This window comes from Panthera leo, chromosome A2, assembly GCF_018350215.1.
Source record: "Panthera leo isolate Ple1 chromosome A2, P.leo_Ple1_pat1.1, whole genome shotgun sequence".
Classification (NCBI taxonomy): domain Eukaryota; kingdom Metazoa; phylum Chordata; class Mammalia; order Carnivora; family Felidae; genus Panthera; species Panthera leo.
In genome coordinates, this window is record NC_056680.1 from 27,444,907 (window position 1) to 27,460,655 (window position 15,749).

At 39.4% G+C, this 15,749-nt stretch overlaps 1 protein-coding gene across 10 annotated transcripts in view; it reads right to left on the reverse strand.

The window, feature by feature from the left end:
• Window positions 1-15,749, reverse strand: part of FHIT (fragile histidine triad diadenosine triphosphatase) — a 1,408,202-nt gene that overhangs the window by 222,013 nt on the left and 1,170,440 nt on the right. Inside the window, exon 5 of one of the 10 annotated variants that reach the window (XM_042929868.1) lies at window positions 15,375-15,609. The exons of the other annotated variants lie outside the window; for them this stretch is intronic. Within the exon in view, the coding sequence (XP_042785802.1) occupies window positions 15,529-15,609 (81 nt within the window). The 3' untranslated portion in view covers window positions 15,375-15,528. Of the gene's footprint in view, window positions 1-15,374; window positions 15,610-15,749 lie in introns of those variants that run through there. 10 annotated transcript variants of the gene reach the window in all.

Genomic DNA, 15,749 nt, shown 5'->3' on the forward strand with positions numbered 1-15,749 from the left:
GAACTGAGGAGACTTGAGAAGCTTGTTTACCGATGACTATGTCTCATTTCTTGCCATATTTGGCTGGGAATGTACTCTTGGTATCCACGGCAGTAAACTATAAACTTCACTAAGTTTTATGGTGCAGGGAACTCATAAAAGCCTCCAATCTAAACCCTGCAGGGCACCTGTCCTTCATTCCTCTGGAGTCATGACTCCCACAGTTGGCCAGTTAGCTCTTCCCTGCAGGTTCCATCTTGCTCCAGATTTTGAACAATTAAAATTTCCAGCCAGGATCCATAGGTCTCAGCAGTAAGTAAGCCCTGGGGTCAGCCCACCTTTCTCATGCAGTTTTGTACCACAGTTTGGATAACTAAGTTCCTGTGTCTTTACTCAGTCTAGGTCTTTTGGGATTAAGGTTCTGCCTTGTTCTGAGGCTCTCTAGGGAACAGAAGGAAAATATTTACTGACCTTACCTGGCACTTTCATCACACTGGCACTTGATTGTTGCTCTTTGGTCACTACCTGGGCTTTCTTACTTCCATAGTTTTGCTCCTGGCTTCTTTCCCTCAACTCCATACCAATCTCCAACTCCTATGAAACCTCACCCATCAGTGGGGTTGACAGTGAATGTTAACAGTCTCCTAAAGCCCAGCTACATAGGGTGTATCTCTCCTCTTCAACTCTTCAGTACTTGATTCCTCACTTCTGGTGCTTCTTACTACTTCCTATAATGGTAATTAATGATATGTGTTATCTTGCTACCTAAATTCTTGTCTGTCTTCCAAATGTCTCTTGTCTTGTCCACTCATATCCCCTCTACTCTATTTTCCATTCAAGCACTCTATTGATCTCATTGAAACACAAACCTGATTCTCTCCACTTCTGGCCTCTCAGTGGTTTCCTACTATATGTACCCTAAAGACCAAGATCCTAAACATAACCCAAAAGACCTCAGTTGGCCCTGTTTATATTTAAAGTCTATCTGACATCTTCAGTCTTCTCTAATTCTTAGGCTCTCACCACATCACTGTCTCCCTTGCCACAGAGCCTTTGTACATGCTCCCAGAATTTCTTCCCCCATCTCTCCCTTTACTTAGTTAACACCTATCCACATCTATATCTTAATTTAATCATCAATTTCTAACCAAGATTTCTTATAGACTCCCAACTAGAGCAATTCTCTTTGACTTTAGATCTTACAGCACTAATATGTCTTCTTCATAGCAGACATCAGAGATGTGATTTTGGTTTTGTATGTTTATTAATTCCTGGATACCCTACAATAGTATACATTTCCTGAGTAAAGGGACCATGTTAGTTTTGTTCAACATTTTATCCATGGGGGTTTGCATAAGACATGTAAGAACTGCTCCATTAATATTTGCTGGTTGAAATTATTTGGGCCAAGGATTAGGTTTAATTTTTCTTATTACACAAATTTCTGGCACATAGGAGAGGCTCTCTATCTACATTCCACCACCAAAAAATATTGATATAATGTCTCAAAGCTTCCTGTTTCTCCTAATAGTACTTTTAAGCAGGACCATAGCAGCAATACTTCACAAGGCTCTATAAAGTCTTCAAGCACAAAATTTTGAAGACAAAAATTGTCTGTGCCATATATAAGGAAGAATATGGTCCTCTTGGGCCACAATGGCATTTCTCAACAACTGATATGGATTGTCTCATAATTGCTACAGCCACAGCAATCTATACGGGCCATAAAGGAAGGCCAAAGGGAACTATTATGACCTCTGAATGTTACTATTGACTGTTTGGCCAAGTTTACCCCAACTCCAAAATGATAGATGGGTTTTTACAAAATGCCCAAAAAAGAAAAAAAAATAATAAAGCTGTGTTTGATTTCTGCACATGGTTTGGCCTCCATTTGCTTAGGAAGTCTAAAGCCCTATTCAGCAAAGAGAAAAACAGTGAACTTGGTCTTCTAAATCTTGCTTCCAAATGTGATGAGTAGATGCTTAGCTTCTGCAATTAAACACCTACCTAATGGCTTTAGTGCCAGGCATTTAGGCCATTCTGGCCTAGTTCTTCCAACTATTCTACTGCATATGAAACACCTTCACCCAGCATGAGACACAAAGGCAGATTATCTTCTACCTCATCTACCTTGCATCTCCTCATGCTCAATACTGCCACATATTAAGTGTCACTAACACAATAAGCAAATCTAGTGAAGGATGGGTCTTTGTAAAACCAACTGTGTTTGCATGCAGAGAGTATCAACTTCACACCTATCTCAAAGACTGCACTGTGCACAGCAGGCAAGCACAATAAATACTAAATTATAAAACTTATGCTAAAAGCTGTATGTGATTTGAGGGGGGCTGAATTCCAGTTTCAGGTTCTGAAGCTGCCTGATATTCAAAGGTGGAGTTGACAACGGAGGCCAAAGTTGAAAGAAAAGTACTACACCAACTTCTGATATTACTAGCAGTCAAGTATACTAATGTAATGAACAATTTCCACCTTTATTATGACTACTCATAAATAATGATTCTAATGGCAACTCCTGACATTCACTAGTCCATGGCACTCATCATCCAAGACACACATATTGCAACTATTTTTTGTGTGTCCCACCCCTTAGGCGGAAACTCTATAACAGAAGGGATTTTTTTTATCATTTTTATTCACTGCCATATCCCCAGCAGCTGGGACAAACAAAACTATGATTATTTGTTGAAAGAATGAATGAGTTCTTACCATTTTCCATGTTATGTCCCTATTGCTTCTCATGAATTAAGTGAAGATAGCATAAACAAAGAGCCGAGAGCTTGGGCTCCAGAGTCACATAACCTGGGTTCCAAAACTTATTAAATTTTGATCTTGGGCAAGTCACTTAAGCTCTTTGTCCCCACAAATGGTTATCCCTAAAATGGAGATGATAATAAGGACACTACCTCAAAAGGTAGATATAAGATATAATGAGATAGTAAGTATAAGGGGCTCTGCACATATCCTAGGCATACAGTAAATGTCAGCAAGTATTCTTATATTCTTACTGTACTTTTTGTAATTATTAATCACATAATTTTCAAAACAACAGCAAAAGGTAGGGACTACTAGTTTTTATTTTTATAGTCAGCACTTTGAAGAAGAGAGTGCTACTGCATAAAGTAGGAAAATGGTAAAGAGCAGAGAAATGTTAGAAAAAGATGAGAAGGAGGGAAGATAAGCAAGACAAAGAGAAACAATGCAACAAGAAGGAATCAAGAGCCACTAGCCTAAGAAATAAGAGGCTTCATGTTAGAGAATTTGGTGATGTTTGATCCTGTGAACATGTGGGAGTCAGGTGGGTTAAAAATTGACCCATACCTTAGAAGCTCCAGAACTGGCAATATACTGCAGTAAGACAGAGTGTGAGTTGCGAACTAATAGGGTGGGGTAGAAATCCAGGCTATGAGACTTTGAACTCTGACTCCTTGGCAGAGGAGTCCTTTATTCTCAAAGAGAATAACAGCTCTAGCTTTTCCTTCAGCATTGGAGTGTTCCAGGACAATTAGGGGTTATCAGAGTGTATGCTCTATAGTCAGATGGATTTGAGTTTAGTCACAGCTCAATCACTTATAAGCTGGGTAGCCATGGGTAAGTTAGTCAATCCCTCTGGGCCTTTTTTTTTTTCTTTTAAAATGGGAATACTAACTGGATCTACTCCACAGGGTTGGCACAGAAATTAAATGAGATAGTCCCTGAAAAGTGTCCCATGAAGTAAGTGGGCAAGAGAAACTTCCAATAATCATATAAGCACAGGCAGTATTTACTTTGCTGAGTAAATGCTTCTCATAAAATTAATGTGTTTCCTCTTCCATGCCCTGACTTCCCCAAAGAAAATATATGATGTAAGCAAATCTAAAACCATCCCCAGAAGCATGTTACAATCAACAACTATCATTCTTAATGTCTTGGGCAAATTCGCTCAGTGTTGAAATACTAAAAACTCTCAAGGAAGTAGGTACTCTACAAAGACAAGTAGGAAAGTGTTTTAGGAACTTTGTCTAAAGAACAAGACAAATGCATCAATTATGTCACGGAGGTGGTCACAAGAAAGAGTTGAGAAAGAGGAAAGGAATAGAGGGTCCAATTTTAGCATTCAATATTCCCATGTGCATGTCCCCATGCCCCTGCACACCAGTCCTACCACAGTCAACCAACAAATCAGATGCTTGAAATCTGCCTCTACCATATCTACATTTGCCTTGGTACTTTCCAAATGTCTTCATTTCTGAGCTTTCCTTAGGAATACTGACAAGGAGAACAAATTTTAGTTTTGGTTCAAAGGCCAGTCATTTCAAAATGTCAAGTGAAATAACATCCCTGAGCCCTTCACTGTGTTGATAAACTTAGACACAACAAAGAAATCCTGACCCACAGAGGTCAACCATTCAAGCAGGGAAACAAGTATGCAAGATATTTCTGCCAGCACTGGGAAAAGTATTTGGGAGCCAGACATGGCTTGAAGGCACATCTTAAAAGGGGCTCTAAATTGAGGTTCTGTGTACCACCAGGAGTGTCTTTGAGTGGGCACTGAGGGTAGGGTGAGGTGGGGTGGAGGTGAGGTGACAACCTGGTGAAATTGTTTGAGATTGTGGCTTTTTACTGTGGAGCTGGGACATAGTTTTCATCAGCCAGTCAGAGGGGTCCAAGAACCAAAAGAGGTTAAAAACCTAGAATGCACTTTCAACTGTCTCATTTTGTAGACAGAATGGCTGAGTCCCTGATAAAACAGGAGTGTTTCTCTCAAGATCATTTACCTGCCAATGGTCTTGCCTTTGCCACTAGACAAGCATTTTGTTTCTTCCATGTGTAAAGTCCTATTTTCAAGTAACTTGGAGAGTTCTCCTTGCTAAGAGGACTACAATTTATGCTCCCCTTCAAACATTTTGATTTATGTTTAGTGAGAAAGTAGGCATCCCTGAAGCACTTATTTAAAAGAAAGCCAGCCTGCCAGATCAGCAGTGATGTGCAACCCTCATAGAAGAATCCACCATCCACCACATCAATAGCCAAGAAAAAAGGTCATAAAAAGAAACACATTGAAGTTTCCAAGCCTCAGAGAGGTTATTACACACAATAACAAGATCTCTTTGTGTGGAGTTTGAACACACTGGATCTAAAATGACACCTTGGTAACAGCAACCAAGATGCAGTCACTGTGTTATCTAATAATGAAAAGTTGAATATGAAATGTTCCCTTCCACAGCCCCCCTTCACAAATTTAAATCAAAGAGAATCTCTCATGCCAGATATGGATGTATTTATAAATAGTTATCTGTAGCCTGAGGACAAAAGATTTATACACACAGCCAAATAAGGACACTGATATTTTTAGGCCAAATTTCTATTAGCTCTAGTTATTCTGCCTATTAATTGATAAAGACACATGGCAAAAGAGAGAGAAAACTGGAATATTTAGAAGTTGGTGGTTAACTGGTAGCATTCTGTTTCTAGGTGTTATGCAGTTTGAGAACAACCATGAGATTATGAGATAAGAGTATCATCAGGCAAGTGTACGGTATTATGAAATACATTTAGTGTTTACTCTGTGCCAGACACTGTGCTATATAGGAGTTTTTCACCTACTATCTCAGTTAATCCTCACAATAACTCTAGGGGTGAGTACTAGTGTGAAGTCCAGTTCGCAGGTGAGGAAACAGAGAAACCAAAACAGGTTAAGCAACTTGCTGCAATCACATGGCTAATGAATCACAACCTAGATTTAACCCCCAAATCTGTGTGCTCTTCCTCACTATGGTCTATGGTCTTCGCTAGCAAATTTGGGGAGGTTTTGTCCTAAAGCTGAGTTTATAGGGCCACTTTACATGCCAGTTAGGACCTTAGCACTTTGTTTAAAATTTAAATTACTTTATTTCTTCCTGAAAAGGCAAATAGAACACGAAACACCTACAACATACTATACTGTAGTCAGAGACCTGAGATTACTCATGTATAATTAGCTATATCCATGATCTGAACATCTAAAATATCCTTAAAAGCCCTACTATAAATATGAGAGACTAGAATAGTTAAATAGCTAATTAACTAGCTATTGTTCTTCTTATCACTTCTTGGCATTTCTACTTAGTTCTCTGAAACAACCCCAACCACTATCGAAGCAGAAGGTCAGAACCAAGGGGTCCTTGCATCAACCATGGAGAATGGAGAGGGTGGGAAGGTGGTGAGTTTTACTCCCTAAAGTTACTAAAAAACTTTATATATGTGTGTATGTGTGTGTGTGTGTATGTATGTGTGTGTGTGTGTATATATATATATATATATATATATATTTTTTTTATTTTTTTTTTTATTTTTTTTTTTTTTAACTCCACCACCCAACCCCCTGCCTCAGGAGAAGATCCAAAGCTTCTCAAAAAGGCTCAGGACCTGAGGTGGGGAAAAGAAAAAGAAAAAAGGAAAGAAAACTTAAAGCTTAGAAAATGAACTGAACAGTCCCTTCTGCATTTGGGGGCTTAGGAATTCAGCAGACAAACACAACTACACCATTCTGTGAAGCTATCAAAACGCTGTTCTTTCTGACATTGTTTTGATTTCCCACTCAACATCTGAAAACTGTTTTGACATAAGTAGCTAAAATTGTCATACTGAGGCTGAGATACTCCAGAGCCAGGACCCACCAAGACTCTTCTAAATCACCTCCTCAAAGCACCAAGGAATATCCTGACCTTGGTCTTGTGGTTCTGAAGAGCTTCAGGAGTGAGTGGGCATTTTAGACTTTCAGGTTGTTTATGTAGTCAATGCATTAACACCTCACTCATCAAAGCCAGAAACACAGTTTGTAAGTTACTGTTTCCCTCAATGCATTTTTTATCGAATATTTTGCACATGCTTCTATTTCCCAGATTCAGGGAAAACAAGATGTTTAGTTGAAAATGTTTACCATGGAGGCCTTATAAATTACATGATAGTCTTGGGAGAGGAAAGTATTTTGCCAAATACCAGCTATGGGAATAAAATATTTTAGAGATTATGTTGGGATCACTTTGTTTTCTATTGATACAAAAACCTTCCTAAGTAGAAATAGCTCAAGCAGGGGTACAAAAGTGTTGATGAAGCCCACTTAGGACTTGCATGCCCTCACAGAACACTCCAGGTCAATGAGGCGCTCTGCAACTCTAAGAGGTGTTGGGGCTGCTCTTCAGTGACTGAAGAATGAGTGGGTTACTTAGATTCTCAACCTGCTCACAGGTAAGTAAGCCCATGTGACAAGGATACATATTTTCAACAAGAAAGAAACAGTAGGGCCCCCTGGGTGGCTCAGTCGGTTAAGCGTCCAACTTTGGCTCAGGTCATGATCTCGTTTGTGAGTTTGAGCCCCACTTCAGGCTCTGTGCTAACAGCTCAGAGTCTGGAACCTGTTTCAGATTCTGTGTCTCCCTCTCTCTCTGCCCCTCTCTGCTCATACTCTGTCTGAGTCTCTCTCTCTCTCTCTCTCTCTCTCTCTCAGAAATAAATAAACATTAAAAAATTAGGAAAGAAACTAAAAAAATGACTGTCATTGCCTGCCACATAAAGAAGAACTATGGAAGTGAATGAAAACTATGGAAGTGAATGAAAACTTTCTTAATGAAAGGTTCTAGTAACTCTGGGGGATGAAGCAACAGCTCTTCCCCAATGTATGAAGGTTGGCTGACAGGACTGTTCCACAACAAAGACATCATGTGTCTGACAGATGGTAATACACTGTACTGACTCCTTTTCCTAATTTAACAAATTTGCATTTTGTGAATTTTCTCTTCCCAGCGAAAAGATATCCTAAAAGACCACCCAAACGTACACTGCTCTTTCCCCCCACTCTCCCTCTTTCACATTATGTTTGACACGGTCTAAGGAAACCACTACCAGCTTACTAAATTGACTCATCATCCCAGCTACTGATGAGTAGCACACATTCCGTCACAGGCCTGAGTGTTAATCCTCCGTGTTTTCTGACTCCGATGAAGTTTCACTTCAGGCCAGAGGTAGTTAACTGACGACACAACAAGAAATCCTGTTGAAACAATACACGAAAGTATGCATTTGTGATCTTCACTTGAAGAAAAGAAAGGAGCCATCACTTTATCAGATGCCTGAAGGTTCAATGCCTCTGCTTTAGTTAGAGGTTGTTATAACTAGCCATAAGGCTACAACCTCTGTTGCACTGCAGAATTTCATGGGGTTTGGCTATGTCATTTGGATGACATAAAGGCAAAGAAGGGCTTCAAGCTCTGGTGAGGCTATCTGGAGAACCAGGCTGTCTAAGGAGCATCAAGTATCACTCAAGTTCGGTGTGGAGAACTCATAGCCAAGTATAGCTTGCTGCCACAGAAGGTGAGGGGTTTCTTCCGCCAATGCTGGACATATTTAAATTCCAGCTGAAGGCCATTGTGAGGGTGTTAGAGGAGAGCTCTACATAGGAATGAGAACATCAGTCATTACAGGATCACACTAAGAGTCTAGACTTGACAGATTCTTCATTTTGACTTTCTGAAACAGGGGGAATTCTATCCTACAGGGGTACCTCTAAATTAGGCCCCTTGTTTAAAGAGCAGTGCCCAATTCTGCCCACAATGTTGGAATTTCTCTTCATTTCCTTACTTTCATACTTATTATACTTATACCTACCCCATGCTCTTATACTGTGGGTAGAAACAAATTCTCTCTCATCAAACAGCTCGTATTCTAGGGTCTGAGTATGTGGAGTAGAGGTAGAGATGGGCAAAATAATAAATAAAAAAGAAATGCTCTAATAGCAAGAGGTGATCTGAAGAAAATGATAAAATAGGGGAGCAGACTGGATGGCTACTCAGTAGGGTAGAGGAAGCTACTTCCACTCAGGGACCAGGAGAAAGCTGTCAAGAAATGAAAAATGAGAAAGAGCCTGATGAGAAAGTGGTGGCCTCGTGTAAATATCTGGTGCAAGAGAATTCCAGGCAGACTGAAGCCCAAATGCTAAGGAGAAGACTGTGGACTTGTGTGTTCAAGGAAGAGAGAAAACACCAGCATGGGCACAGCCTTAAAAAACAAAATAATGGTATGAGAGAAGAGAGAAGCAGTGCTGGGGTCACAGTCCAGAGGTGTGTTTCATTCTATAAACATGGGAAGCCACCAGAGGGTTTTAAGCAGAGGAATGACATAAATTGATTCTGTTTCAAAAAAGGTAATGATGGCCATTTATCATAATTTCCAATGTGTGCTAAAGTTAAACATAATCTTAACTATGAACCTAAAATTATGATGTACAACACCTTTCTGATAACAACACTAATTTTTCCCTGAAAATCTTTGTAGTTATATTATCAAAAAATATCTACAGACACAACAGCTACAGAATTTTAATTGTTATTCCACATGACAACAAAAAACCAAACCACCACCACCACTGGAAAAAAAAATGGCATGCCCATGGTAAAATAAAATTGGTGAATGTTTAGTTAAGCCAAATAAATAGATTTCTTGGCTATAAGAAAGTAAAAATTCTCACAGCATCTCATAGAAATGGAGTTTATGCTTCTCATAGAAGCAGGACATTATGCTTCATGTTATTCTTGAATCCAAATAGATGTTTTCTTTTTTTTTTAATTTTTTTTAAAAGGATTAAAATGTTCATTCATGGAATGCCTCCATACTCAAAAGGACTTAATGTTGTCCTGTCCTGGTCTCTTCTAAATTTCAGGATAATTCCTAGGTTTCCAGCTGATTACCTGGTTAAGACAACATAAGGCAAATAGAAAATGGGCCATTGCTAATGTGACAAATAGCCAAATTCTATTGCTGTTCTTGAACTGTGGTCTCTGATTTCCTGCTACGAATAAGTAGGTCATCAGTGGGGACCTGCAAAACCCCTTCACTATGCTAAGACTCCCACAGTAGCAGTGCCTGGCTGGCATTATCTAACCTCATAGATAACCTTAGATAACACCATCACCTGACATTCTACCCACATTGTTACAGTTTCATGGCAAGGAAAATATTGAAGAGCCCCCACATCGAGCCTAAGTGATGCCCTTGATAATTAAGAATTCTTATGGAGTTTCTAGAATGATAAACGGTCAAACAGAGAAGTTAACAAACATAAAAAACTTTAATGTGAAATGGCCTAAATGTGCCAAATTAACCTTAAATGAACTCAAAAGACCTTCAGCTCCAGAATCGACATTAATCATTTTCTGGAACTCAAGGAAAGGCCTGATGTAGTTAATTTTAAATTTCACTTTATGATGGAAAGCAGTACAATCCCACAGGATTCAAGGTATCTATTAGTTTACATTCTTGCCAGGGTCAGCGAAAAAAAGTCCACTATTGATCTGCTATTAAAAATCAGTTGACTTCACTTCTTTCTGAACAGGTTCTCCCTGATTGCTGAGCACTGGCTGATCTTACCTCTACCTAGTGACAACATGAAGAGATAAATAGACTATTCAGAGAGAGCTCTTCACATTACATTAGCTGAATAAATAGTGATGTATGGGTTTCTTCTCTCAAGTGCTGCCTTAGCTTGTAAAGATGAGAGCAAGGGAGACAGGGTTTATAAATCCTATTAGAATATTCACACAAACACCAAGTAACTTTCCTGAAGATCATTAAGGGAAACAAAAATTATGAACATTTTGTCTTTTAATTGTAGCTTTTGAGACTCCAAGAAAGGCCCACAATAAACCTGGGAGATTTAGAAGTTAAATGGAATCACAGAAGAAAAAAACCTAATATACTGTTTTATGAGCAGTATTCAAAAAAAAACAAAATAGGATGAAGGCCCTTGTAGTACTTTGGTAGGCTAGAGAATTAGCACAAACCAATTCAGCTGAAGTGAAATATATTATCAAAATTATTTTGCTCTGGGAATATTTCAGAATGAGTTTTTGTCCTCCTTAATCTGTTTTTAAGGATTCTGTGCTCAATTTCCAGTGTGGACCATTTCTTACAGAATGGAAGGAAACTGAGCGAGGGTAACGGCCTAGGGCTGATTATCTATATACTAAAACAATGTAATCAGTGCTTCAGAGAGCAGCTTGTCCATTCGGCTCCACCATACACACAGAAAGAGAATGGGTTCTCAACAGCTATGACATCAACCACAGCCTCTGTTCTCTTAGAATCTTTAGAACATCCCAGTGACTTTTATACATAACTTGCATGATCACCAAATCCTGAGTTTCCTATTAGTAAATTAGAGATTGTAGCAGGGCAAAGACAGCAGGTGAAGTCCTATGCATTATGTATTAGGATTCTTTCTGACAAAAAGCAGAGGGCATTTTTGTTGACTCACATAAACATACCCCAGAACAGCAGGCAGAGTTGGCATAGGCCTTTGCCCCTCTGGCTTTTGGTTTCACTCTCTCAGAATGAAGGTAACTGCCTGGCCAGGGAATATGGCCCCAGGAATCCCCCAACCTAGTAATCAGAGAGGAATGGGGAATCAGAGAGAATTTCCCCAACAGAACCTGAAAAGCACAAAATAAGCACAGGGAGAAGCCTGCCTTGGGTCAAGTGTCCATTCATTTATCACCCCTGTGGCCAAAGGAGGTTAAGTACCATACCTCATCTGGTGATGAGTGAGGAAGGGATTCTGAGCAGACCAAAAATAACAGCCTCTATGGATTGGAAGGACAAGGCACAGAACACAACTTTATGAATTCTGATTAACCAAGTACACAAAATTATCAGGTGCTTATAGGATCAACATTCCGTGACTTCCAGACGAATAGTACTTTTGCCTCTTATTAAGTGGCATACTATCCTTGACATACCAGATGGCACTCCTTAGTCACTAACTGCTGTGCATGCTCTACCCAGTGGTTTTTCAGCAGTGGTACTCTGAACTTCTCATGCTGGCTTCTTATTGCTTTATTATTAGTGCCTCAGACCAGGTTCCCCAGAGCAGATCCTGAGAGAACTTAAGTGCCAGTAGATTTCTTGAGACATACCCTTATGGAATTGGAGGAGGTAAGACAGTAAATAGAAGAAAGCTACTGCAAGGTATATTAATTAGTGGGTTCCTGCTTTGAACAACTGGGGCTCAATCCACCGGCAGCCTCCTAGAGACAACAACAGACACATTCCCGAGTTTCCCATTGGTGGCCAATAGAAGACTGACCCTTCAACTTCCACTTGCCATTTGCTGAGGGCTATTTCTAGGGTGACATTAACTTCCCAGCACTTGAAGACTGATCCCTGCACTGGTGGGAAAAAGCCCTGAAGTAGTTAGGAGCAGTTACTTGTAATAGAATGGCCTGCCTCAGTATGTACAAGGAGGGTTAGTCCTAAGGGATATGGCCAAAACACATGGCTTTGATTTCCACCAGTAACAACAGTTATGGAAAAAAAAATGATTTATTTATTCATCAACTACTTACCCAGCTCCTATTATGTGCAGGTACTCTTCTAGGAGCTGTAAATACATTGAGGGACCAAACAAAGATTACTTTCTTATTTAATACTCAGCAAAACTGGGCTAGGCAGAGGTGGATTCCATGGGCTACATATCACAACCCTGTCCAAACATCAGCTTTAAGCGTGGTTTGTAATTGGGAAATAGCAGGATAATTAGCATTGGGCTTCCCCATCACTAATCAAGGTATGCTGAGGTCTTTAAGCTAGTAATCAATTTGAATCAAGAACTAGAGTAAGCAGATAGGTATTGGAAGGAAGTCGTTTCCATTAAAGGACACTGAGATAAAAGTTTTGTTTTCAAAACCCTTTTGGGACTCCTTCCCTGTGGTAACCTGTGCCCAGAGGCACTGCAGAGTGGCCTGCTCTAACTCTGACAGCTGAGTAGGGTGTCAGCTTCTGGACTGGAGAGGACTAATGTTAATTTGACCACCTGGGGATTAAACTGGCATTGGTGACTTCAAATATGTCCTGCAGAAACTAACTGATCTCCATTTCAAATACAAAGTATTCTGCCTTCCAAATGATACAGAATTCCATTTTATCTACATTGGCCAGGTAAAGCAGCATATTTGCCAAAATTCTAGACATGGGGAGTTATTTGTAAAGCCTCAGAATATCCTCAAGTGTTGCCTTAAATAAACCCGTCACACTTATACAGAAAGTAGTGAACTGTATGTATAGGTAAAAGACAAGTTAGACCTATTCTGAGGTGGAAAAAAGGTATAAACAAGTAAAGCAAATTTCTATTGTACCCTGAACATCTATGTACATAACTTAGAATATGCTAAATGGCAATTTTACTTATTCTGGTTATCTCTATCATTTGGCATTTCCCATCTCAGGGAAATGAGTCTGACTTCAAAGGGTTGCTTAGCTGTGAAGACTCTAGTTTATCTGATTAATGGCTACTGAAACAAATAGTCAGAAAATTAAGTGTTAATGGCAGTCTGGATGAGTTAGTGTGGACTATATAGCAGAATGAGCAATACATGTGGCACATGCCCTTGACAGACACCATTCATTGATTGCAGCTCACTCTCTCAATGTGCCCAGAATGAGCCTCAGAATCTTCCATGGTCCAGTTCTTCAGACAGTCACAACTGATCTTGTGGAGACAGTACTCAAGATGAAAGCTAATTGATACCCATGGTTTCTTCAGAGAGCCTGGGCCTCTTAACATGCCATTATTGAGAAGGAGTGGTGGGGGGAAGTAGGGAGGAAGGAAGGGACAGACAGGTAGGAGAGAGGGAACAGGGAAGGAAAGGAAGGAAAACAAAATAAACTTTTAAAATAAGTACCTCCTCCTTCGTTCTCTGCAAACACTGCTATTTCGGGATTTAAAGTGAAAGGGATAAGCAGTTGCTACATGAAAATATGCCACTCTGGCATATTAATAATTTTGAGCTGAAAGCAACTAAAAAATAGCAGATGTAAGAAGAGCTCTCTCACTTCTCCCTTTTACCTAAAAGCAGGACATAAATTTCCAGTGAGAAAGGTACCTTCCCTATACCAGGAAGACAAGAACAGTCTTACCCCAGAGATGAGAAGTTGATGCTAAATTGAATTTATATACACACACAAACCCACGGAAATAAGCCTTATCTTCCATTTGTTTCCTGTATGTATTCTTAGCCACTTTCCCACAGTTTACACTCCCAGCACAAACCCCATTTTCCTTTGTCTTGTTGCATTTCCACAGTTTATCATTCCGTTAAAACCATTCTTTGGGTTTTCATTTCCAATATATGTGAAAGTCTCTGTGTATGTGTAAAAATATTAACATAAAACGTGAGTATCTTCCTTTTGTATATCAGCCTTTGTCAGTTTAATTCTCAGGACCAGACACAGAACATAAAAGGGTAGGAGAAAATTCTCTCTTCCCTGCCCCTGCACACAACAATTTATAACTGTCTACCCTGAAACTGTATCAGGCTGACTTTCCTGAGAAAACTCAGGCAAAATCATTCTTTCCAGAAACAAAGAAAGAAGAACAAAAAAATGACCACAGCCTTAAGACAACTGAGCAGTTCTCAGAGGGAAGAAATTGTCCAAATAAAACTCAAGGGCACTCTACCTTTAGAAGGATGGTCAAGAAAGACAAAATATATAGAGAAAGATTAAAATTCCAAAGACATTTTCTTCTCAACACTCCTCATTTTTTCTTCTACTGTGGTTACTATACAACGAATCGTTCCTTTTGCCATATCACACAGATAGCTATGATTGGATCTCTCTCAAGAGTCCAAGGGACCCTGGGTAGGAGAGTATAATATAATTCATATATATATATATATATATATATATATATATATATATATATGTAAACTCTGTAAAAGTTTTCATCATACCAGCTACTTCTGTTGGTGACCCAGATCATCATTCACCAGGTATAAATGAGCTTGGTTGTGAACAAGGTTAGGAATTAGAGCCAAGGATGATCTATTAGTTCATCTTGCTTGTCTCACGGGGAAAAAAACAGAATCATTTCTCTGGAGAGTTTTCTTGAATGGTTTCCCAATTCTAACTTGAAACCACATTCAAAATCTTGTGACTTTCCTCTTTCTTGAAGCCCACCAGTAATTAGTTGTTTTGCCACTTCCAAGGCAATGATACCCAACACGAACACACAAACTATTAACACACAACATCACCCACTTTTATACTGCAAGCTCATTTTCAAGCATTATTTGTTTTCATAAACTTAAGCTAGGATGACTCTTTCCTCACTGCCTTTAATTAATAAAGAAAGCTTAATATGCACTTTTCCCCCCATCAATCTGGCACTAAAAAATGCTGAATTGCGGTTGCAGTAATTTGAAAGAAGAGTTTGGGGCTATTAGAAGAAATTCACATCAGGCATTTCTCTCCATGGCCTACTTAGATTTTTCAAAGTGAAGGAATGTTTCAAGGCAAATAAAAAACTTGGGGTACTGGAGAAGTCTGCCCCATCTAAAGTCCTATTTTTCAATTTTCTACACAAAGACGCCTTATGGTGCATTTTAATAATGTAGCTTGAAATATATTTTGAAAGAGGGAACAAGTTGTAATCTGATCCAGGACAGAACAATGCCTCACATAGATTCCTGAACAAGTATCTGACTGTGGGAGCCCTGCTCTTTTGTCTCCTGGGTAATTATTTTATACATTTGGGAGGTTTATAGGGAATGTGTATGAGCTTTTCAAGTAAAAAGGTGTGAGGCTCTGACTCTTCCTGGAAATCTGAAAGGAAAAGAGAATATGAAATTAACAGGTAGCCTCCCATACAGAACCAGAGAGATCCCACAGGTCACCCGCACTGCTGAATATTCCAAAGTTACATTTGTTAAAAATGCAGAAACAGCTTGAAAACATACCTGACT